Here is a 24821-nt window from a genome sequence, read left to right on the forward strand (position 1 = left end):
TCCTGTTGAAAGACCCATGGCTGGTTTTGAAATAGGGTGTGGTTCGAGAACGGTTTCCTGGTAAACTTTGGCCCCAGTTTTCACACCTTTTTCACAGAAATTAACCTGTGTTAGCCCTGAGTATGACACACCCAGCCAAATGATCACATAAGAGGGATGATGGCCTCGTTGCACTCTCGGAACAGCCGCAATCGCCTCTTGATTGTTTTTGCATACACTCTGTCATTCTGGCGGTTACAACATTCTTCAATGGTAATTTTTTTTTCATCTGTAAATAGTATTTTTCGGTGGCCATTTTGTGCGTACCGTTTCAATAGCACGCGACTTCTCTCTAGCCTCATAGTCTTTAATCGTCCATTAAACAAATGACCTTTTTGTCTGCGGTAAGCGTGTAGTCCAAGGTCTTCATTGATAATTTTTTTAGGGAGCTTCTCTTCACAGACATCTGTATTGCCGTATTGCCAACAACTTTTGCTTCCGGAGGGGGTTTCTTGCAATTCTCGCCTTCACTGCCTTTATTAGAGCTGGGGTCCGAACGGTGCGTTGTCTTCCAGGCCTCTTGCGGTCATCGAAGCTCTGAGTACTATTTTATCTATTAATTGTGCAATAAACAAATTGTTTGTTGATTTTTAGGCTTTCAAGCAACTTCAAAATCATGTTTGGCGGGTGCCCACATTTGTGCAACGCAATTACTGCGATACGATTATCTTTTAGGCCCCAATTCATTATAGATACGACGAGATACTTAAGCTTTATGTGGGGTATATAATTATAGCTCGCAAATCCACCACATTATGTCATTTTTGATTTTTTCGGTACCTAGCATTTGTTGTAACGGAAATAAAGAGGTTGCAAATCGAGTAACAGAACTTAGTAACCAACTAGGTAGTATACTATTCTATTAATGTAATTATACTGATCTACAGCTACGTAACCCTTCCTTATGCGTGGTCCGACATGCACAAGGCAAATTTTATTAGTATCTATCATCACAGGGGGTGTCTAAGATTTTTGTTATAATCATGTTAAGAGGATATGAGAGCTGAGATTTAAATATTTTAGGTGAATAGTTATATCCGTCTCGCTACCGGAAGTGATTCCTAAAAATAGTACAATAAAGACAACACCAGATTAGGCGAAAAATCCTGCTTAAAATACTCATAAAACGATGTTTCGCATTCGACTGTTTCCTCCTCCAAAACTTAACCAAATGGTAATGAAATTATCTGTGTCGGACTGTTTTGCTTTTTAGGCTACTTGATATCAGTAAAGAATCCATGCTTCTCTTTGCGTTTTTGCAAATATTTGAAGTTCACTTCACCATAAGAAACAAAAATTTCAATAAAAGCAAAACAGTCCGACACAGATATTAATAATAATATTATTAGAAGTATTAGAACAAATTAAATTATTTTCAGAAAATATTTTAATTTGTTTATATTTTGAAGTAGAAACACTACTACCTATATAAATTATAAACTCAAATAAATGTCATATACCAAGAAAAAGTGACCAAGGCCTCCAGTGCCCCAGGCTGGAATCGAACCAGCGTCCTCTGCTATCGCGGGTTATAATTTATATAGTAGTGTTTCTACTTCAAAATATAAACAAATTAAAATATTTTCTGAAAATAATTTAATTTGTTCTAATACTTCTAATAGTATTGATTGGCAGCGCCATCTCTCTCGCTAGCTCGGTATCACCTGATTTGATCCAGTTAGAAGGTATGAACCATACTGTTCTACCTTAGGGGTGGCTAGGGGGCGCTATAAGCCTTCAGTAAGAAATGCTGCCGTGACCCCGGTGGCCGAGTGGCTCAGGCACCTGCCGCGATAGCAGAGGACGCTCTGGTTCGATTCCAGCCTAGGGCACTGGAGGCCATGGTCACTTTTTCTTAGTATATGACATTTATTTCAGTTTATAATTAATAATAATAATTTGTGTCGAAAAAATCATTGCTTCTAGCTTGAAAACCACGGAGGAAACAGTCGAGTACGTTTGTATGGAGAAATGACCACTCCTGTTGGCTCTTAAAATCCAACAACTCCTTTTCACACAACCAAATCTTGCTGGTAATGTCATTGTAATTAATGGTTCCTTCTACATCGAGTAGTTTGGCAATCCTAGGAAGAATATAATATTTATCTCCAAAGGCTCCCAAAATGTATGCACATCACCTAGGATTACGTAAACTCGAATTACACGCATTTAGGACTAGCTGCAGTTGTCCTTATCGCAGTAATTTTAGGAGCCGCTCTCGTCAGCGCGACGAAGATATTTACCTAAACTTCTCATTTCTCAAATCTGAGGAGCTCAGCTAGTATTTCCTCTTAAAACGATTTCCAGCTTGCTGGGAATTAATTATTAAAACGCTTCTTCAGACCTAATTCGATTGACCTAAGACCTAAGAGACAAAGCAGACTCTAGAGATAGATGCAATTTGCAACGAATATTACCGACTACTTGCTTACTATTTAATTGTTTGTTTGTTAAACGGAAACATGGTCGCCCTAAATCTACTTGGCGCCGTTCCGTGGAGCAAGACTTGAGTGTATTGCTGGGGATGGGGCGGGAGGAGGTTACCCAAGCTGCCCAGGACCGGAGTCAGTGGAAGAAAATGGTTCGAGCCCTACACCCCAGCAGAGGGTAACAGGATGAAAATAAGAAGAAAAAGACTATTTATTGTTGAAGCCGACAGTCTTTATGAATGAACTTGATTTTCATAATGGCATGTGTCACATAATCTGAACCAGTATTATATTCTTTGACCCAAACGCATAGATGACATAACTAACCCTGCACATAAACTGTTATGGCATAGTCCAGTTTAATATACCTAGTTTGTGCAGATATTCTTAAATAAAGAAATATCATACTAGGACATTTTTTACACGGATTGAGCTACGAGGGCTGCTCCGAAAGTTGTTAGCTGCTCTGGCTCTAGTGAATTCCTGACTCCATGTATGTATGGTATCATTTTAAAAACAATATTAGATTATTTTAGGACTGCTAATTGTGCATTTCTATTTAAAGTTCGATTTTGGAATGTTTATATTATTTTCACTCAGAAACACGAGCTCTTTCGATCCTAAATACGAGAAAAAAAAATGTCCCCAAAATGTCGTACAATTTTTTGTGTCCGTTTTGTTACGGACATAGGTTGTATTGAAAACCGTAACCAACGAAACAAAAATTTTAAGTAAAAATTAAAAAAAACTCATGATTCTGAGTAGGAATCATAACAACAATCATAACAATTCCTAATTCTAACACAAAAAAAATTTGGTACAACTTTAAATAGACATGCCCAATCGCAAATCTCGACCGTTTTTTACGTACGTTTTGACTGAGTATACATAATTATGTTATGATGTAATAGGGGTCAATAATAATCAAGTAGAGATATTTAAAAAATGTGATTTAACATATAAAATACGATTATTTTTTTCCGTTTATTCGACGACCAGTTTGACCCTGCCTACGAAGCCGATGGTCCCGGGTTCAAATCCTGGTAAGGGCATTTATTCGTGTGATGAGCATGGATATTTGTTCCTGAGTCATGGGTGTTTTCTATGTATTTAAGTATTTATAAATATTTATATATTATATATATCGTTGTCTAAGTACCCTCAACACAAGCCTTATTGAGCTTACTGTGGGACTTAGTCAATTTGTGTACTAATGTCCTATAATATTTATTTATTTATTTTTTATTTATTTAATCTTTATTCCACAAAAGAAAAACAATCTTATAGTACAAAAGGCGGACTTAATGCCACGAGGCATTCTCTACCACTTTATGTTTAAGAAGTATGTACCATATATATAATGACACGTATTATCCGGTCAACTAAGTAAAAAAAAATGGAATAGGTACTAAAATTAATAGTTTGGCCACAAAAACGAAGCCTTAAAATATTTCAATATGAGCATTACTTTAATGCCGTTACAGCAGCGTTACAGCTTTTGTTTATTTTAAGGCAAGTCCCAATTATTTATTTGGGAACTGAATTATTATATTGGAGACTAATTGTGAAGCACATTTTGAAAAGAAAATGACTATAAATTAATTTAAAAATGAAGTTCTTTTTAGATGGTTCGATAGTAAATAACACCTTTCAAAAATGGTGCCTTTCACCCGACTTAAACGCTCTACTTTTCATTTCGAATACGAGGAAAGTAAAATACACGTGCATTATAAAGTATAATCTTCAGTTATATTTCTTAAGGGTTCTTTTAATTAACAATCGAGGTAAAAATATCGTTATTTATGGAATGGGGAGTTAATTATGAGAATGGAAGTTATACAACAAATCAACATAAAACCAATATTTTAATTGCTTACTGTAAAAAAGAGAAATAAAAACGTACTTAGAAAGTAGCTCTCGAGCAGAAACGTATTGTTTTCCGCACACTTTTTAGAGCAATAACGACCCATTTTCAGAGCATAAGAAATGAAAAATTGTATATGGACAATCATTACTTAAACTGACATTTTAATATATAAAGGATTCTAAAAAAGTCATTATGGGGACGGTCGCTTCTCCATACAAACGTAGGCCCCATTTTTCTTTCTGGACATTGACATTATGGAAAATATTTTTATAACATTTTTCCTACTCCTCTACTGTTATCTGTCATTTATGCATTCATTAACCCGAATATAAGAACATACATAAAAGGTTTCAAGAAAAGTCTATATTGTCTATTCCTCATAACAGCTCTTGTGCTTTTATAAGCTATAATGTTACTGCGATTAATGGCTACAAACCTAACAAAACCAAAACGAATACAGTTTTAAACTAAGTGCATTGATGCCAACTTACAAAATATTCATTTGGTTGCATAGTAAAAATAATTACTTCATAAGTCAGAAACACGCATGTGACACCCGTAATATAGCAACACCCATAGACTACGAAGACCGCTTAGCGTTGCTTGTTAGTCTCCGTAGGCTACGGTGGCCAAAATTGAGAAAAAACTGTCCAAAAAATTAATTTAGCAAGTAGCAAGTGCCAGGGCCTCATGAGTTACGAGGAGGTGTCGCCGACCGGCCGGCCGCGGCCCGGGGCGGGCCGGGCGCGTAACAAGGTATGCTCGCGCGTCTTGGCTATATACTTTTGCTGTAGTTTGTTTACCTAAATTAAGATTTATTTTTGTTGACTCGTAGGAAAAATATTGTATGCAACGTTGTATAAGTACGTCAAAAAATTCTCGTGGCGTATTCATTTACAATGTTCGCCTACGCCTTCGGCTCCGGCTCACATTGTAACTCACGCCACTCGCCTTTTTTGACCCTTCTTATACAACTGTTGCATAAAATACTATAATGTATTAATATACACTTTTCTTAGATAGGATAGGACTAGTTTGAACTATTAGTTGAGTAATAGGTTACCCAAAGAATACACTAATAGTGGCTCTGTGAGGTGTAGACCATGCGATAAACTAAAAAAAAATGACTTCGTTGTATCATTAACATTATCACAGAAAACTCACATTAGACTTATGAGCCGGCGCTTGAGACCTTTAGGCCAATTTTCGTTATTTTGAAAAAATCCCAAAAAACGAAACAACAGAAAAATGATAACCAACTCTGTTAACGGCACCAATCATGCGACATTTAAGAGAAAAATTGGAGTATTTTGGATCTGTCAAATTTCTACCGCTTTATGCTTTAAAAGTTCAATGTCCAATTCGTCCTTTATGTTTTCTATATATTTAATGAAAGCTACTGCAATTGGATGCTAATATGATTAACCAATTAAAACTATGGTTTTTTTTGCTCCAGTCATGGGATGTATGGCGCCATTAATTTTCAAACTAATAAATATCAATAAAAAATAAACTTAAGCAGCTCTTTGGCTCTTGTTTATGGTAAAATGTTGCCAGCGATTAAATACTTTTGGTAAATACTTGTTTTACAGGATTTGTCTATACAATCCCATTACTGGTGCCTGTTCCATTATAGGGGTGTTTACTATATCGCACTTGCCCACAAAAAGCCTTAGCCATTTAGGTGGTGGGCAAGCTGTGTGAGTTTTTAACCAAGTAATAAAATATGTTTTCTGTAATAATTGAGTTATTATATATCATAAAGTATGCTATCTGCTTTCTTAGATTCCTTTAAAAACCCTTGATAGAAAATCAGGTTTAGTAATTTTTTTTAAAACAGCAAATAAGCTTAAGTTTAGATTGAATCTGCATCTGAATTTGGCAAGAATGTTCCACGAATGCAAACACTTCATTTCTTTTCGTTACCTGTTTGTTATATAAGGCGTGACATAATTAACATAGGATACCTTTTCCCCTGTTTAAATAAGCACCTGCATCAAATAATTAATAATATTGACATAATAACAATGAAATTAAGATTCATAGTAAAATAAAAATTAGTTGAAATAATTAATACAACAATAATTAATAAATTAACATGTCAAATTCAAAATAAAATAATACGACATAAAATAAAATAATAATAATTACGATGGCAAAATTTACTATTTTTATTCATATTCCCATATATAATGATTTCATGTCAAAAGAGCAATAGGTACAAGTATAAAAATGTCGATATATTTTAATTATATTGTATAGTTGTTTGTTATCCCTAAAATGAATAAATAAAATAAAATAATTTCTTGGGATTTTAGTTGATGATAGGTGTCACTGGACACATCATATTGAAAGCGTGTGTAAGAAACTAAACAATTTGCCTATGCCCTTTGGCGTTTAACGAAAATTACTAGCCAAAAAACAGCAATCCAAGCGTATCATTGGCTACGTGTCATCTAGTCTACGATATAGTATAACTGTATGGGGTGACGGGTCAAATATAAATGGATTGCTTATATAGCTCAAAAGCAGTGTATACGCGCGATTTGTGGTGTTTCGGTATTAACTTCATGCAGACCATTATTCAAAAAACTGAATCTTCTCACTGTTCCTTGTTTATAGATATTTGAAATGTGTATTTGTAAAATGCAATCAAAATCTATATACAAAAAATGACGAAATATGTAACTTAAATACGCGATACCCTAACAAACTGATATGTCCGAGAACACACACGAGTCTTTATAGGAAAAGTTGTTATCCCATGAGCATACGTTTGTTTAACAAGCTGCCAGATACTATTAAAAGCCTTACATTACAATTATTTAAGAGACGTTTATTCAATGGCATAATGAACAGACCTTCTGTTCAATAAATGAATATCTGGCTAAGTAAACTGCTACAGCTCAATTTATTTGTATTATACGATATAATTAGTCTTTAATATTTGTTATTTTGTATGTTAATATTGCTATGTGAATACACATGAATTAATTTTAGACATTATTTAAGTGCATGTTTAGTAAGTATTAGGTAAAAACTATAAAATTTGCATGTCACTGTGTACTGTAACACTGTGCACCGTAAACTGTGACGTCATACAATTTTCAATGAGCGTTTTGGGCGCGAAAGCGTGGGTCAAAATATATTTTGTCAATTTAAAGCCGTTTTTAGGGTAAAAGTTAAATTTTAGGGCAACATTTGGTTAATTTAATATAGAACATATTACAAGCGTTTCAAAAAATTTGAAACAACCCTATTGACAATCTGAAATCTTGGTTTGCAACATTTGGAATTCCAGACATACTATTGATTGATGGTGGTAAACAATATGACTGCCAAGAGTTTAGACGATTCAGAAAAGAATGGAACTACGAACACAGAATATCCACACTTTCCACGCTCCAATGGATTAGCAGAACGCTATGTTCAAAAAGCTAAAAGTTTGATGAAAAAATATATGGAAGACAACACAGACATTACAATTAGCGTTACTGCATCACAGGAACACACCCCGACTGAACCTCGGGTCACCAACACAAAGAATGTTTATTGGAAGGACTAAAACCTTAAAACCTTAATGACTTTTACGCTATAATGCGTAAAAGGCACTGGTCGTTTGTCGGGAGAGTGAGCGAATCGGCGAACAGTATTATTAAAGTAGTGTATACAATCTGCTACTGTATGAGCAAGGTTTCTCCGCAGCAGCTATATAATTAGCTTTAATTTTAGTCTAGAGAAATTTAATTGTATATTTAATTTAATTGTATATTTGCGTTATTGTAACTTAATGGGTTGATACCTGAATAAATAACATTTTTATTTATTTATTTTTATTTATTATTTATTTAATTACTTCCTACAAACATTAAACTCCTTACACCAAAAAATAATAAAAAATGTTACTAAACAATTACAAACAATTAAAGAAGACGAAAAGAAATATGCAGACAGCGGAAAAAAAGGAAAATAAAGAGTTTGTTAGTAATGAAAACGTGATGCTACGAAAAGTTCATTAAAACTGGGTCCCAGCAAAAGTAGTGACAGAAGAAGGTCACCGAGCCGACAAAGTAGAGACTGATGATGGTGCAATTTATAAAAGAAACTCCTGGCTAAAAACCGACAGAAAATTCTACAGAGCTGGCCACAAAAGATCCAGTGCCAGGAACAGAAGATCCAGACAGAAGACAGACAGCCGTCACCTATAGACCAGTCTCTGTAGGGCAGCCGTCACCTATATCACCAGCAAAACCCACACTGACTGTGGGGGGTCCAGAACCACAGCCGCTTCTGACAGCTCCTCAACCTCGAAGTACCCGCAGCGGCTAGTGGTCATGCCTGCTAGATATCGCTGAAAAGGAAGGATGACATGGAACGCATCCTTAACGAACGCATATTCATATTCATATTCATACTATCGCTATTAAAATAATATCAAATCAGTTTTAAGTATCATTTAACATTACAATCATAATACTTTATGCGTAAAAACAAAGGTGGTATAATTATAAAGTGCACTATTTGGACATAAGAAAATATCAGGTATTTTTCTGGGGTAAAAAATAAAATAACAGTATATTTAAATAAAACAAACATCTAGGATAATTTTTATGTCACTCTCAAAATGAAAAGAATTTCTTGAATTTTATATTGTATAATATAGTCTCTATTACTGGAATGCTGTCAACTTCGAACCTCTACCTAGACGCTATGTAGGACGCAAATAAATTTCCGTTTCGTTCTTTGTCTAATTTTGGACTTTGGCTTATTGTGCATAATGAAATGAGTCTCGTGTTAGTTTAGTTTAGCTATCATCCGGGTGTTTACATATTTGAAATATGCCGAAACGATGGCTTAAGTTTTTAACAACACGTGAAAAATAAAAGTTAATATCCGTTTTTGAAAATGGAAAGACACGCGATGAAGTCTGTGTGGAATTTAATGTGCCAAAAATCGACTTTATTCGAATAATTAACAATAAACACAATATTTAGTTTCAATTTTTGGAAGGACGATGAAAACTAAAACGTAAACATTTATCAGAATATCCTGAACCTGAACCGTGCCTGTTAACATGAATCGAGCATAAAAACAAAAAAAAAATTTTTAAGTCACACACTTCTTTCATACAAAAACACGAACTTGATTATTTTTGTTGGTTTTCTGATTCCCTATATCTAAAGTTTACAACTGTATGTTTAATGTTTACAAATAACGGTTGTTTTATTAAATAATATGACCTCTATTACTGAATTAACTTGTATTCTGAACTCTATTACTGAAACCCTCTTTAAATGAGACAAATATTTTTTTGAACCTGGATATCTGAGAAAACTGTGTACCTAAGTGGAATACCCGTTTAAGTGAGACTAAATCGCAGGTCCCTTGAGATCTCCGTTATCCAGGTTTCACTGTAATTAGGTACTTAGATCTTCAGTCCCTTGAAGCTGTGAAAAAATCAAACTTCTAACTTAACGTAATAAAAATATACGGCGTATAACAAAAACAAAAAAAAACTTAAATAATATGTTTCTAGCTTTTAAAAAATATATGTTATTATATGTACATAATTATTATACATAGGTACATCTATCTGAAAAAAATCGGACGTAGTACGCGGCGGTGCCTAGGAGCTTTTCCAATCGTCTAGTCTGACATAATTCGTTGCAAGTATTAAGTTGGTTTTATGGACAAAATATATAGATTACATACTTAACTTAGTTATTGACTGTGTCTGGGTCGCTTCTGGCCTAATGGATCAATGATAGTATTTTTAGATTTCTATTAGTTTATTTTTTAATTGCATTTTCCATCACAGTGCCATAATTCGGTACATTTTGATTGTTTTTTGCACACCCTGGTAATCAGCTCTTAAAACAAAAACAAGAACTGAGGACTGTTAGAAGAAATGCTCCAACGGGCCAGTACCTTTCAAGACCCTTTAGCATAAAATATAGGAAAGCAGGAGGACCGGACAACATGCTTAACGAATTTATTCGAGCCATGGGTCCAGCAAACGTAAAGCTGGCTTACTGCACTCTTCAACCACATTGTACGAAACAACTGCCTACCTAGGGAATTCAAGTTGGGCAAAGTCATCGCAGTCCTGAAGCCTGGCAAAACAGACGACAAGCCTGAAAACTTCCGACCCATATCGCTTCTCAGTTGCACCTGTAAGCTACTAGAATGCCTCATCCTCTGGAAATCGATATCCAGGACTTTTTAGTGTAGAATTGAATAAGCTTTAATGTTGCCTTACACTATTTTCATAAAGAATGTAGATTTAGAGTAAAACGCGAATCTCTCCTGGATGGTACACATTTTCCAAGATGGCTGCGAAACCTCGAGGTCCCCAAATGTCAAATGGCGTGGGCATGAAAAAGGGGACCTTAATTTATATACATACCAAATTTCATGACTGTTCCAGAGATTGGTCCTAATCCGATTGTGCTATACATCGTTATAATACATTTTTGAATAATTTGGTTACAGTTTTCTAAGTCTCCATCAGCGAGCATATTAAATATACAGTGCCGGATTAACCATTAAGCAAAATAAGACTTGCTTAGGGCACCACGTCTAGGGGGGCACCAAAATCGTAGGAAAAAAACGCGCAGGCTGCATCGCAGTCGTAGTACTTATGTAAGTACACGAAACTTTTTGTCGACTTTGACGTGTGCAAGTACCCATCTAATAACGAAGGGTCGTAAATGAGTGAGGACACGTAAGCACATCTCCAACCCTTCGCGGAGGCCCTCAAAGGTCATAGCCAAAATATTTTACCGTCGGGCTTGTGGCCAACCGATTTTGTCGACGTAGATTACCGATTTGGTAGCGAATTTTGCTCTCTTGCACGCCAGATGTGTCGGCCTGGCCGAGTTGCTGCAGAACCATGATCCTGCGACCTAATTGTCAAACTGTTATAAAGGGCCCCGCGAAGGCACTAAACCAAAAGCAACTTATTAAGTTTCGGTTTCCACTTAAGCCAAAGGCCGAGCAGTAGGAGAACCGTGATTACAGGTTCGATTTCAAGCCACTCTTTTGCAGTTCGGCGTTAGGTCTTATACGACGCTAGGCCTTCTACTTTGTGCAAACTGCCTTACTTTCACTTAACATGGATCCAAATCTAAGCTGTCCTCTCTCGAAGCTGGGCCTTCTGCCTTGCTCACACCGCGCCATCAGTTGTATTGTATGATAACCCACCGCGATCGGACGCTCCGGACGTTCAGCCATTCATACCTCGCCAGTGGTCAAATTCAAATGCTTTCTTCCAGCTCTACCTTTGGCCTCATCCATGCCTCATCCGTAAGCGCCGATCGAACGCTCCACGCGTTCAGCCTTATTATGAAAAGCTCAGCCTTAGACTTTGCCTTTAAAAACACTGATTTAAACTTTCACGATTTAGGCCAATCAAATTAGATCCAAAAATAGCGTTTTGAGGAATTAATTCCCAGCAAGCTGGAAAATGTTTTAATACTTTCATTTCATTCTAAATGCGTGTAATCCAAGTTTGCTCCATCTCAGGGGGTATGCATACATTTTGGGATCCTTAGGAGATATTTTTTCTTTTCGAAACCACTTGATTTTGAAGGACATAGGACAGTTCGTGGATTAGACACTAGTAAGAAGGCGTTTTTGGATTTTTAACATGAATTTACCAAAAATAAAAAATGTCGACCCTTTTATACAATTTAGACTAGGAATACATATTAGGGTACCTTCAATAAATCAATATGTTTTATTGCAAGAACATAATTAAATTACATTTCGGATCCTCAGATATCATAATTTTAATCATAATTAGAACAAATTTTCCGCCGGACGTACCGTTTTCGATTTTCAAAAAAAAAAAAACTGAAAATGAGGAAACATTTATGCACACCTCCTGGAATGGAGCAAACTGGGATTACACGCATTTTTAGGACCAAATTCGAAAAAATCTAATTTTATTGGCCTAATTGTGACACATTATTATTTAAGAAAACGGGACTTAATCGCGTTTGATTAAGTTCTAAATTACTTCCAACGTCAAGATAATGATGTCGACTTTACCCAGTCATCTCCGAGACCATCTCTAAATGTTGCGTTATGTCCTATACTCGCTCGCCAAAACCTTTAATTGCACAGTATGTCCTTGGCTCAGAAGTCATAGCTCGTGTAACAACTGTCAAAGACCTGGGTGTTACCTTCGACGCCTCTCTTACTTTTCATGACCACATAAAAGGATTAGCTGCCAATTGTTATAAGCGACTTGGTTTCGTCATCAGGAATGTGCGCGAATTCAACGATCCCAGAGCCATCAAACTGCTCTACACGGCTCTTGTGAGGAGTAAGCTTGAGGCGGCAAGTATTGTTTGGAACCCAGCTGAAATCACATACGCCCTTCTCGTAGAAAAAGTGCAAGAAACATTTCTTAGGTTCTTGTATAAGAAGTTATATACTTACTATCCATTCTTATATCCGACCAAGTACTTATTAGGATCATTAGGTTTTAATTCCCTTGCAGTCAGACGCAATTACAATCTCCTGGTGACAGCATGTGGAGTTTTACGTGGCGAGACAGACTGTCCTGAACTGGTAGGACGAACTGTTAGACTCGCTATTCCATTTGTGCCCAAAAATCTCCTGCGACCGCGAAGTCACAAGCTTTTGGCCGTCCCAATTACACGCACTGTAGCACATAAAAACTCGCCTGCTGTGCGGGCTCTAAGGCTGCTGAACTCCTTTCTGTCATGGGCACCAGATTGTGATATGTTTGCAAGTCGATGGACGGCTGTGTATCAGATGTGTCTGCGGTATTGCGAGGTGATGGACGAAAGTTGATTGTGATCTGTTTTTCCTAGTATGTAATCCTATCATATAATCTGAATTGTACAGTGCTTTGGTCTCGACTGTAATGCTGTATATATATATTAAATATTAAAATAAAAAAAATAAAAATGGGGACAACGCCGTTTTTGAAACGTCGGGTCAGTGGTAATTTTAAAACTTACCCTATTAAGTCCCGTTTTCGTAAACAATAATTTGCTATTTAAGACACTTGCGGCCAATGGATAAGCTCCTACTGAAGCTCTGTCTTTGCTCTCACATGAATGAGCTTCGCAGGAAAGCTCTAGAGGTTGCAAAACCCTGTGCGGAGTACGGCTTATGTCTTCTCACACTTGGACATTGGTTGACTCGCTTCCGGCCTTATGCGAAGCACGATCTTCAATTTGCCTTACATACTGTTGGAACATTACTGCTGCAGTACTGTCAATTTCAGTGATAAAATGATGTGACGGATTGAAAATTCTATTCTCAGCAGTAATGCGGCAATAAACGTCACTCAATTTACCAAGAAAATTCAATGTAATCTTGATGAGGGGGCACCATGGTGTAGAAATGCTTAGGGCATCAAAATGTCTTAATCCGGCACTGTAAATATATTAGTTGCTGATGAAAAAATATTCCATGCTTCATAAGCAGTTTTTTTCCCTCATCCACTGAATGCCGACACTGTGTGCGATATCGATATAGATATGTGCACGTATGGCGACAAGCGATGGTGCCGATTCAAAATCTTCCCAGTCCCGTGGATTGGGAATGGGAAATGGAATAAAATAATTGGAAACCAAAGCGGTCTACTGCAGCAGTTGCTGCTACCGCTTGTCGTGAACTGATTCGGTGCAAGTACAAGTCACGGTGCGGTGTTAAGCCGCCTCCAGACTATGCGCGTGAATCGCGGCGCGACTTCGCGGAGCGAACATATCGCGACGTTGACATAGACTCCACACTCGCACAACTTCATGGTGATTTCGCAGTTTGGTTCGCGGCAAGATGGCGCCGAAGCGTCAGCTGATCGGATTTAGTTTGCGGCAAGGCACTGATTCAAACTGGGAACTGTCAAATTGATTTTCGGTTGATCAAGTTCGCACCTATTCGCACCGAATATAACCCAAGTAGCCACCATAGAAGATTATGACAGTTTAACAGATTAACCGACTCGTGAGCGAATCGCGGCGCGAAGCGATTGCGAGTGTGGAGTCTTGCAAGTTCGCGCTTCGCGTCGCCTTTGACGCGGGCCAAATACGGCCAAAAAACGGAGAATAAGGCGCGAAGGCGTGAACAATCTGCGAAATCGACGCGAGGGCCAACCACACTCGCGTTCGCGGCTTCGCGCCTCGATTCGCGCACGAGTGTGAAGGGCCCTTTAGGTGCAACTGTCTTAAAAAAACAATAAAAATGTGCCAAATTATGCCACTGTGGTAGAAAATGTAAAAAAAGATAAACGATTAGAAATATAAAAATACTATTATTGATGCATCAGATAATAAGTAACAGACAATAACTAAGTTAAATATACATATTTTGCATATAAAACCAAATGTATCATGGAAGCAAGAAATAAATGAATACTGAAAACCGAATACTTAATACACGCAACAAATTATGTGAGACGATTGAAAAAGTTCCTACTGTTCCTAGGTACCGCCGCTTACTGTCCGATTTTTTTTAGATAGATGAATGATTATTATATATAATAAATTATATACTTTTTTAAAGTTAGATAAATATTCTTTAAGATACAATTTTTTTCGCACAAAATTCAGGATTTTCAAAAATACCGCAAATCGGAAATTGCAAACCGAGATTGATATGTTCGTCAATGTTTTCCTTTTTTTCTATTAAACTATACATTATATGTCCGTCTGTCTGTCCGTTTATGTCACAGCCACTTTTTTTCCGAAACTATAAGAGCTATACTGTTCAAACTTGGTAAGTAGATGTATTCTATGAACCGCATTAAGATTTTTACACAAAAATAGAAAAAAAAACAGTAAATTTTGGGACTTCCCCATACTTAGAACTGAAACTCAAAAAATCTTTTTTCATCAAACCCATACGTGTGGGGTATATGGATAGGTCTTCAAAAATGATATTTAGGTTTCTAATATCACTTTTTTCTAAACTGAATAGTTTGCGCGAGAGACACTTCCAAAGTGGAAAAATGTGTGCCCCCCCCCCCCCCCCGTAACTTCTAAAATAACAGAATGAAAAATCTAAAAAAATATATGATATACATTACCATGCAAACTTCCACCGAAAATTGGTTTGAACGAGATCTAGTAAGTAGTTTTTTTAATACGTCATAAATGGTACGGAACCCTTCATGGGCGAGTCCGACTCGCTCTTGGCCGCTTTTTCTAAAGCGTGGCGGCGTGAAACTTTGGATGCAAGGGGGGGCCTTGCCTACCCTCCAGGGGGTGGCAGATGGCTACCGGGCTAAATCCGCTAGGCTTGACGTATATTACATCTGTGCCAAATGAATTCATCCGATACTCAAATTTGTACCTTATGATATGACATTACTTCCCGTAGTTCCCGTACTACAAAGTAATAATTTTTGTTTTAATTAGTATGAATTTCCGCAAAGTAACGCCTGAATCATTGTAGTTATTCATCATAGTTATGAACAACGCTAACCCAAGACACATTAAAAATATTACTTTTAATAACTATGGAAAATGCCCAATATGAAGAGGGGGCAAAAATTCAGTCTCATCATTGAAAGAGCTGAAATTGATGATTCCAAAACAATTATTTAATATTTTTTGTTGTAGAAAAATATGGTTTATGAAGGAAAATGTGAAAAAATACGCATATTTTGCGTATAGTCTTAAATAGCCGTGATTATAAAGAAATTCTTAAGAATATTGCCGTACCTATCACAAAAAAATTGTACAAACGCGCGTTAAAAATGTCTGGAAGTTACGATACGGCAATGAAACTGCTGCCGTAGGTATGCCGCGTTTTTGATCGAAATGCACCAGGAGTTAACACGGATTACATCACTTTACACCAAAATAAAATGCAATGCAATTCCGCGGCAGCATGGGTCCGTTGGAAACGTCTCTACCTTTATATAAGTAAAATATTACTGACTGCGCAAAGAAACATGAGTACTTAAGGACTATCTACGATGTCTGTTTTACTTTGCTTATCTATGTACTCAAAATAAATAACTGCAAATTTTTATCCCCAAAACTATTGACAAAAACTAGTAGCTTTTTAAGTGACATTATCCTGCTGGCTTAAAGCATATGACAATAAATAAATCCTAATTAGTTGATATGTACCTAATGTAGTTGAGGTGAATGATTACACACACAGCTACACAGAGTAGGTACTAATTGCAAAAACAGGATTGAATAAATGAATAGGTGAATAAGACTTGCGCACGATATTAAGCTAAAAGTAAACCTTTAAGAAACTTTTTGGTCCACCTTGCACTTGGCGGTTCAATTTGGGTACAGTCAGCGTCAAATACTTTGTAGCTTGGTTGCTACAAAGTATTTGTAGTCAAATAGTTCAGTACACCATATATTTAGTATGGTATGGTAGCAATACGAGCAGCGGCGCTTGGAAGACCTGGATGCCAAGCGCCATCTCCGTAAGACGCGACCGAGGCCCTCGTATACCTATACCTACAACCCAGCTGGTCAGCTTCATTGCGCGCCATGCGATCGCATTTTCAAAACCAAATTTGGCTTTGCAAGCCATATTAGAGCTTTCCATGTTTCCGAATAAAAACAGTTGAAGGAGTCGCCATCGTCGGATACGGCGAGGAGGACTATATATATATATGGTGTACCGAACTAATTGGCCACATTGACTGCTACAAAGTATTTGACGCTGACTGTACAAAGAAAGAATAAGTAGGCAGGTAAAAACTTATTTCAAAAAATCCCTGTCATTATATGTTATTGTTGTTGTATGCGTGACTTCAACTCTAGTACCCATACCTACCAATATTACATACAGACTAGACAAATAAAGTACAGTGTATACTGCCTACTATGTAAACAAATAGTAAGTTAGGTACAAGCAATATTTACAATATGAATAGCGAACTACAAATAAACTTGTATTTAGAAGGGATCACAAAGATGATATATTTTTTATAGTACTTAAAACTACTTACTATTAAAAATATGGATATAGCGGCTTCACCTACTGGTGAAGCCGCTATATCCATGACCCACGTGTCGCTAGCGTTTTTGCCCCGTCCCGACGACAAAACACTTTTAGGCCCATGTCGCAACCGCAATCACCAGAAACCGTAATTAGGCGTAGCGCATGCGGCGCGGCCGCGACGTCCTTGCCGGTGGTTTCACCGTGCAACCCGCAACAAAATCTCATAATATAAATGCCTCTCGGACACTCAGACAATCAGTACACACCCAGGTTTCAATCATTCAACAAGAGTTCCTCAAAACGACCAAAATGAGGACGCTGGTCGCCCTAGCCGCACTGGGGTGCGTGATGGTCGTTTGTTCCGGCCGCGAGCTAGGCCAGAAAGAAACCGACCTAGTCGCCGCCGCAAGCCACCACAAGGGCCACCATCACGAGGAAGGTGGCGGCAAGGAGCACCACGAGCACCACCACCACGAGCACGGCGAGAAGGGCCACAAGGGACACAAGGGCCATCACCACCACCACAAGGGCGAGCACGGCCATCACGGCAAGCACCACCACGAGGGCCACCACGAGGAGCACGGCGGTGGCCACAAGAAGCACTGGGACGAGCACGACCACCACGGCAAACACCACGAGCATGGCCACCACCACAAGGGCGGCAAGCACGGCCACAAGAAACACCACGACAAGGGCGAGGAGACAGAGGGCTACCACAAGAAGTACCATAAGGACGAGTACCACAAGGACCACCACTTCTACGACGACCATCACAAGGAGGGCAAACATCACAAGCACGGCCATCACCACGGACACCACGAGAAGAAGGGCGGTGGCCACAAGAAGGGCGGCCATCACCATTCCGGTCACCACGAGCACCACCACGGCAAGAAGGGCCATCACGACAAGCACCACTACGACGAGGACCACAAGGGACACAAGGGCCACCACGGCCACGAGGAGCACCACCACCACCACCACGACCACGGCAAGAAGGGCGGCCACGAAGACCACAAGCACTGGGGCTTCCATCATGGCAAACACTGAGACTGTTAAAATATTTCTTATGTTTTTATTGTTATTTTTTACAATACCTCCATGTAAATAAATGTAAAATAAAGTTGAATTTAAAATAAGAGATTAGTTTTAATTATGAATTAAGATAGCGGCTCATATTCAAATCATTTATAGTAAGACATTTTAAGTCCCAGCATACTTGGACAAGGTACCAAGGACAAATATACCGAACTCAAATTTTGTGGTCTCAGTACTAGAGATAATTATATTGATATACGGATAATTATATCGATATACCTCAACTATACCACTATTGTGAAAAAAGCAGTCGCGAGCAAAGTACCTAGGTATCGTACGGAACTCCAACGTATCATACTATTTATATTTACCGTCAATGTTTTACTCCAGCTGAACCCTAAATTAAAATAAGAGTAGTTAATGACGCATAGTCTGGCCCGGTATATTTCTGTAGCACCGAAACCAATTCAGTCCGCGCGGAGCCCGAGCGATGTCGTCACCGCGCGGAGTCACTCGTCCAGAAACCAACAGCAATATGATTGCTAAAGATCAGCCTGTAATCGACAACAGATGAAAGTGTTCTTATCTATAAATTCAAAGAACGGAAACTCTTGTGACACTCTGCGTCAGTAGTTGTCCTCCTAAACACCCACGTGCAACGCCGGTAAGAAAACAATTTATTTTTAAATATTTTTCCGAATTGTTACATCATTGCTGTGTTAACGACGCACTACTCTAACATTTCGTTTCCTTACAGAGGATGAAAATCACAGTAATAGCAGGGCTTTTAGCCTTGGCCATCGTTTCATCACGGGCAAGGAACGTAAGCGATTTGAAAGGCGATCAAAATGTGAGTGCGGAGGTGGGTGCCATACTGGGAGACGATTTAGCGGGCGCCGGGACCGAAGCTCGCGACCAGGCGGTCGCGGGCACCGAGCACAAACATAAGCCCAAGGACAGCCACCACGAGGCAGGCGGCGGCCACGAACACAAGGAGCATCACCACAAAGAGGACGGGGAAAAGGGCGACAAGGGATACAAGTCTCACCACCATCACGACAAGGCCGAGCACGGACACCACGAAAAGCACCACCACGAGGGCCACCACGGCGAGCACGGTGGACACAAGAAGAAGCACCACGACGAGCATGACCACCACGGAGAGCACCACGAGGCGGCTCACGGGCACAAGGGCGGCAAGTTCGGACACAAGAAGGGCCACAAGAAGGGCTCCAAGACCACCGGCTTCCACCACAAGTCGCACAAGGACGAGTACCACAAGGAGCACAAGTTCTATGACGACTTCCACAAGGGCGGCCACCACCACAAGCACGGAGACTTCCACGGCCACCACGACAAGAAGGAAGGCCACCACAAGAAGGGCGGCCACCACGAGAAGGGCCACCACGAGAAGCACCATGGCAAGAAGGGCCACCACGACAAGGGCCACTACGATGAGGACCATAAGGGGCACAAGGGCCACCACGGCCACGAGGAGCACCACGCGCACCACCACGACCACGGCAAGAAGGGCGGCCACGCCGGCGGCAAGGAGCATGGATACAGCCACCACAAAAAGGGCTAATTACCAAATTTACTTATTCATTTTCATTTGTGATAATAATATATATTTTTTTTATGTGTATAAGTCATTTTGCATAATACTAAGTCAGCAAGTATGTAATTTAGATTTAACGGTTAGACTTAGATCCAAAATTAATTTATTTACCCATTTCGAAAACGTTAACATTAACAACAATTTGTCTGTAGACCTTAAGTGATGCGACGAAGCGTAGTGTGATGATCAGCTATGTTGAGATATTGACTAGTTTAATTTGTCTAACTTTACGAATAACAGGATAAAACAGTAAGGCTGTTATTATTAAATGTTGTCTTTTTTATAATTATAAATCTTTATTTTGGGTTTCTTTACTAGTTAAAGGTATATTACACTATAAAATCTACTCGGAAAATATTCAAGGATCATCTACAACAAAGGTGAAATAGCAAATACACAAACATAATACTCAATACTCAACCTGTAAGCATGATTATTTTATTTTTATGAAATATTTCATCACATTACAAGAGAGCCATGAGCGGAGCAAGATGGTCAAACTCAATTTTTCAGTGATATTCTTTGTCTTGATATTTTCATCTTGATTGGCAATGAAAATTAGGTTGCCATCATCCCGCCATCCATATTTCTTAACCCAGTGTTTTAGAGTAACATCTGAAATAGGAGAAAAGACATAATATGTTTTAGTAAATAGTTAGTAACTGAGTTTGAAACTAGGCAGGTCCACACAGAGCGAGCGAGCACGTACATACGAGGCAATTTCCTCACGCACAAACCGACCAGTGTAGACGTGCCTAGGCCTAGGCGACGCGTGCGTTTTCCTCGCCCGAGCGCGCCACCACGGCCCAGGCACGTCTACATAGACCGGTTTGTGTGTGAGGAAATTGCCTCGCGCGTATGCTCGCTCTGTGTGGACCCGGCTATTGACATATAAAATAAAGGTAGCTTTGTTTGAATTCCTTGCTATGGAGTGACAAATCTATATGTATGGTACACAGTTTTGAAACAAACATCTAAAATTAAATCTTTTACTCTCACTAAACTTTACTGCAAAAAGTGCAAAATTTATGTTATATAATTTTACTGCAAAGATATAAACTAGCTTTTGTGACAATGAATATCATAAAGTCCAAATACTTCCAGGGATGGTCCAAAATAAACTCAGATATCTTTGATCAGGTGTAAATATTATTTGTCGCAGTTCTGCGGCAAAACATATTGATAAAAGGAAGAAAAAACTCAGGCAACAACAAAAAGAAGATTGGTATTGATCCTTAATTACCTATTATTTATATAATTATTTATTAGTCTGGCCTAGTGGGTAGTAACCCTGCCTATGAAGCCCCATCGGCTTTCGGCTATCCTAGTTTTCGAATCCCAATAAGAGCATTTATTTATGTGATGAACACATATATTGGTGTTTTCTATGTATATAAGTATGTATTTATCCATATATGTATGTATATCGTCACCTAGTACCCATAGTACAAGATTTATTTAGTTAGGGCTAGGTTGATCTGTTTAGTATAAAAAAAAGTTAACAAATTACATATTGAACTTGTGTGTGACTGGACTATAGTTGGTTTGTTTTATAATACAACAATATACTCAAAACTTAATAATATACAAAAGTGGTTTACAAGCCTCACCATCAATGCCACCAAGCAAATTGGCCAAGTTGTTCTTCTCAATAGTCTGGAAGGTGATGCCCACAACATGGCAGACAAACTTGCGGATGGAATCGTGGAAGCCGCTGATGCGGTTGCACAGCTCTGGCATCTGGTGCACACGGTTCCAGAATTGGGCGAAGTCACACTGCTCCAGGATGTCAGCTAAATACTTGATTTGTGATATTGTCTCGTTTTCAGGCTATAAACATTAATTAAAATACCAGTTTAGGTAAGTGCACTAAATTATGCTAATATTTAAATTATATTATACAATATACATATAAGTATCCATCTAAGCAGATTTGTTAGAAACAAAGACCAAACACAACTGCCTACAAACAAAAAACTTATATTTGGTATGGCACTTAATGGACAGAGCTACATACTACAAATTTAGAATAAACTTTCAACAATAATACTCGTGGAAAGTAAACCTGGTTTGAATGTTAGAGGTTAATTAGCAATGCTGTACCCATTTACAATAAAATTTGCATATAAGGGCATAAAATATTAAAAATTGTTAACTTACCACTGATTCAAGAAGTAAACACTTGCATAAAGTAAAATCAGTATGCGGGAAGTTCGTCAATGCCTTCAGAAGAATCTGGCAGGTAATATCGGCATTGAATTTCTCCGGATTAAACTGGTACAACTTCAGCACTGCCAGATTCGCTTCCAGATCGTACGTGTTTTCCCGAGACTGCATATCAACATAGCGTTCCAGAGTCTGCAGATTCGCAGGATTATATCTAAAAATTACAAAATAGTTAAGACTGTTTTCAAGGTACTAAAAGATTACACTAGGAAAACAGCGTATTTACCGTTCTATACTTTTCAGTATACTGGCGACAGTTTGTTTCATTGTTTCTGCCATTTTAGAAATTCTATCGGCTTTAGCTATTTAAAATACTTGTAAAATAGTAAGGTTACGCGTGGCTTCGCCATGCAATAATATCTAAGAAACGTCAGCTGTCAAAAGTGTCAAATATGTTTTTTTTTTTTTATTTATTACGAGCATTGGCAACCAGGCTATCAGCTCAAGCATGAAATACAAAAGTAACATATAATAAGTACTTTACTTATAACTAATTCACATAAAAATGAGACACGAATCTAATAGTTACATGAGATATTTACAAACTACCTATAGTATGAGTAACAAATTGATAGATTACAGGATATAATTGTGGATATTTCAAAAGGCCCTCTACTGAATTTGGCAGAACTTGCAAACCAGTATCCATACACATAGCAACAAACAATAACCTTTGTAAATTAAATGAAGGACAATGGAAAAAAATATGTTCAAGATCACATACATCAAAATTACAATGTGCACAAACAGCAGAATCACTTAGCTCTAATCTAAAAAGATGTGCGGGAAAACGAGCATGACCAATGCTGTCAAATATGACAACTGTGCATAGACTAAAGGTCTTAGCACATTGTTACAACTCAACAGCCACTCGACTCAAAATTAAATATTGAAATTAAAGCCTTATCTTGTATGTCCTATAGTACAATGTTTAAATTTAGGTAACTGTCGGGTGGTCTACGCGTCGTCCACTCGTCGTCCACTAAGGTGAACCAAAAGTGAGTTGAGTTGGTGTGGAATTGGTATAGTGTGCGAAGACCTTTAGTATAGTATCATAGACTATAAAATACTATAAAGGCTAGTCGAGATGGAATTAACAAATCGGTCGATTTGATAACTAGAGTCTGGCTAACCAAATATTGTTGACAGATATTTCCTTGTTGTATCACCAATTGTCTATGATTTTAAAAAAAGCTAAAAGTCTGTTGTCAATTTATGTCATTCATTTAAATTGTTCGCGGTTTATTTATAAGGGGTTTATTTCAGTTTATTTTAAATAATATTAATAATGACTATACCGAAGGAGGTCCGCAAACTATTATTTAACCTCGTAAATAATTACGACAATGTGCGAAGTCGACGTGAAGAGTTGTATAACGAAAGACTGCAATGTTTACAAGTCGTAAACAATTTAGTGGGTTGGTGCTCTATTAATATTTTGATACTTTAAGCACTAGTTTTAACATTTGCCTATAACTTTGATTAAGTACGTGAATTTCTTAATACCTGAATCTCATGAACAGGACAAGTGTGTAAAGACACGGATAAACTAGAAGTTCTGGAAAATATCAGTAAAATCAAAACATTGGAACGTAACGAGTTACTGAAAACCAATATTTAGAAGAAATCTGTGGAGTGACTGGTCCGTAGTAATTCGACATAAAAATATAAAATATATAAAAATATCTTGGCGAAACATGTCTATACATATATGTCTTTGTACTTTACATAGTGCACATCAACGTATATTTAATTCATTTCCTTCGGTACCTTACGTGTGCACAGAAAATCAAAAATATTTTCTAGTATCAAAACTATAATTCCTACTACACAAAGTGTGACCAGCTTAAGATTTTTTGAATTTCCCGCCAAAAATGTGTGTAATATTTCAGTAGCCAGACTCTATATATTTTATCGTTCATTGGAAGTTCATCAGTGGCAGTTTCGAATATTAAATCTTCGATTTATCTGCACCAAAGAATATAATACTCACTAGGAGAAGAACGATAAGTCCATACAAAAAAAAATCCTATTCAAAACTTCGTTTAAACTAGTGGCGCTCTCTTTGTTTCTCAGAACTAAAATTGAAAACCGGTTGAGCCTGGCGGGGTTTGGTAGTAATTATTTAATTATAGGTAGTAATCCAGTTTTAGCTAGTGGTTCTGGGTTCGATCTCCCGGCGACGGAATATCTTTTTTGTTTTTGTTGGGTATGATTTTCAAATTATCATTCTCAAATATATTTTTATTATTAGATATTAATCAAAATCACAGACATTTTTTGTCCTAAGAGATAATTATTTCTATATTTTGAAGTTATTTCAAAATAAAAGGTTGCTTATTTGCTTGTAATATATTTATTGATTAATTTTCAAAATTAAAAATCTACCGCACATAGTCTCCGCACAGACTCAGTTAAGGTTTAATCCATTGTACTAAACGAAGAAAAAACAATTATTTCAAGGTAAGAAATATTTTAATCTTAAAATAAAATAAGCGTACTATTGCCAAATTTAAATATATAAATTTAATCTTACCAAGTCCCACGGACGCTATATCCCGTCCGAAATTAGAATAAAAAATCATCATATATGTAAAATCTAATATTGTTTTAGCTGGCAATTTAGTTTAGACCCCTGGTAGCAATTAGCGAG

General features: G+C 37.7%; 3 protein-coding genes across 3 annotated transcripts; 2 read left to right on the forward strand and 1 right to left on the reverse strand.

Moving 5' to 3' along the window:
• The first annotated feature begins 17365 nt into the window (after positions 1-17365).
• Positions 17366-18425, forward strand: LOC133534837 (histidine-rich glycoprotein-like). Its single transcript, XM_061874126.1, has one exon. The coding sequence runs from the start codon at positions 17452-17454 to the stop codon at positions 18334-18336; it is 885 nt and encodes a 294-aa protein (XP_061730110.1). The 5' UTR covers positions 17366-17451; the 3' UTR covers positions 18337-18425.
• Positions 18426-18560: 135 nt separating this feature from the next.
• Positions 18561-20228, forward strand: LOC133534838 (histidine-rich glycoprotein-like). Its single transcript, XM_061874127.1, has 2 exons — positions 18561-18988; positions 19082-20228. Exon 2 carries the CDS (start codon positions 19085-19087, stop codon positions 19907-19909), a length of 825 nt encoding a protein of 274 aa, XP_061730111.1. The 5' UTR covers positions 18561-18988; positions 19082-19084; the 3' UTR covers positions 19910-20228.
• Positions 20229-20358: 130 nt separating this feature from the next.
• Positions 20359-22556, reverse strand: LOC133534839 (eukaryotic translation initiation factor 3 subunit K). The gene is given in 5 exon segments (XM_061874128.1): positions 20359-20447; positions 20450-20557; positions 21553-21772; positions 22103-22322; positions 22395-22556. Coding segments are annotated over 5 exon segments (642 nt in total). The 5' UTR covers positions 22448-22556; the 3' UTR covers positions 20359-20406.
• Between the last annotated feature and the right edge of the window lie 2265 nt (positions 22557-24821).

The sequence above is a fragment of the Cydia pomonella genome, chromosome 2 (genome assembly GCF_033807575.1).
Source record: "Cydia pomonella isolate Wapato2018A chromosome 2, ilCydPomo1, whole genome shotgun sequence".
NCBI classification, from domain to species: Eukaryota; Metazoa; Arthropoda; class Insecta; order Lepidoptera; family Tortricidae; genus Cydia; species Cydia pomonella.